The 1,694-nt window shown below is 49.4% G+C and overlaps 1 protein-coding gene across 1 annotated transcript; it reads left to right on the top strand.

Moving 5' to 3' along the window:
* Positions 1 to 504: 504 nt before the first annotated feature.
* On the top strand, positions 505 to 1,467 carry LOC148188185 (zinc finger BED domain-containing protein 4-like). Its single transcript, XM_088084879.1, has one exon. The coding sequence runs from the start codon at positions 505 to 507 to the stop codon at positions 1,465 to 1,467; it is 963 nt and encodes a 320-aa protein (XP_087941005.1).
* Positions 1,468 to 1,694: the final 227 nt, after the last annotated feature.

The raw sequence follows: 1,694 nt of genomic DNA, 5'->3' as shown, positions 1-1,694 counted from the left end.
CAATAGTATTTTTAGGGGTGATAATGTTGCCTGAAAGCTTAAGATAATAACATTAACTAACTATACACTTAAATGTTCCCACTAATGCAGTTATCCGCATACATAATAGATGCACAGGTGGCAATGTTACGTTGATATTAAAAAAAAAACGCAGCCACAGCCAGTGTCACGTCACTTCAAGTTGACTCGGGGCCGCATGGACAACAAGCAACAAGCGATGAACAAGCGGAGCACTGTGTGGCAGTTTTTTCAACTGCCAGTGGAAATAGTGTTGAGTGCAGGCTATGTCAGGCAAAGCTGGCTTACAACAACAGCACGGGATCCATGCGAAACCACCTGCGATGGAAACACCCAAACAAGTTGGAGGGAGAGACTGCTGCTGCCGGTGTCGACAGGCTAGCTACCGCTAGCGGTTCACAGGCTAGCATGAGGGATTTTACATACAGCAAATTGAAGAAATGTGACAAGGCATGGAGTGAACATATCAGCAGCTTAATAGCTGAAATGGTGGCCCTCGACATGCAGCCTGTGTCAATGGTTGAGGACGACGGATTTTTTCAGCTGATGAAATATCTTGAGCCAGGCTATGAGATTCCCTGCAGAGCGACAGTTAGCTCACGGATATCAAAGCTCTACCAAGATTACTCTGCAAAAATAAAACACCAAGTGAAGCAAGCTCTTTATGTGGCATTAACGACTGACTGTTGGACCTCGTTGAGCACAACGGCATATATGACAGTGACCTGTCACTTCCTCGACAAGGAGTGGAAGATGCAAGCGTATGTACTAGCTACGCAAAACCTGGAGGAGAGGCACGCAGGAGAAAACCTCGAGAAGGAGTTAAAACGTGTTGTGGCGGAGTGGGAGTTGGAGAGTGGCCGGGTGAGTGCGTGTGTTCACGATAATGGAGCAAATATTGTCAAAGCCAACCAGGCCTGTGAGTGGGAGTCTGTCTGCTGCTTTGCCCATACTCTTCAGCTGGCGATACAGGACGGGTTCAAAGCTGTCCCGATTCTGGAGCGCGTCGTGGGAGCCAGCAGCAAGTTGGTAGCGCACTTCCATCATAGCACCATCGCGACGCAAGCTCTCCGTGCAAAGCAAAAACAAATGTTTCCTGACAAGGAACATGCACTTATTCAGTGCTGCAAGACCCTGTGGAATTCAGTTTATAACATGTTTGTGCGGCTGCTGGAACAACGTTGGGCAATCACTGCTGTGCTGTCCGATCGCTCTGTCACCAAACCTGGGGATGCGCGCAACTTAGAGCTGAGAGATGACTACTGGAGGATGATGGAGGAGATCGAGCCGGTACTGAAGGCCTTGGAGGTGGCTACCACGGCGTCGTGTGCCGAGGAAGCGGTCTCACTCTCAGATGTGTACCCGGTGGTGTGTGGCCTCATGAAAGAATATCTGCAGGCAACAAGCCGAAGCAATGACAGGATCAGAACTTTTGTGAACACGGTATGAGACTCACTTGCCAAAAGATTCCTGCCTTTTGACACCGAGACGGCATCAACGCCTGCTGTAGTGGCTGCAGTCCTCGACCCCCGGCATAAAAAGCTGAGGTTCCTCTCACCCGAAGTACGAGTTAAGGCAAAGGCGCACATGTTGGGAATATTTGAAGCGGAACAAGAAAAGGCAAGAGCAAGACCTGATAAAGAGGAGGAGGAGGGACAATGTGAAGATCGGGAACC

This window comes from Plectropomus leopardus, chromosome 11 (genome assembly GCF_026936395.1).
Source record: "Plectropomus leopardus strain MGB_pleo_1.0 chromosome 11, ASM2693639v1, whole genome shotgun sequence".
Taxonomy (NCBI): domain Eukaryota; kingdom Metazoa; phylum Chordata; class Actinopteri; order Perciformes; family Serranidae; genus Plectropomus; species Plectropomus leopardus.
Note: the sequence above shows the minus strand (reverse complement) of the source record. Positions and strands in the feature narration are given on the sequence as shown.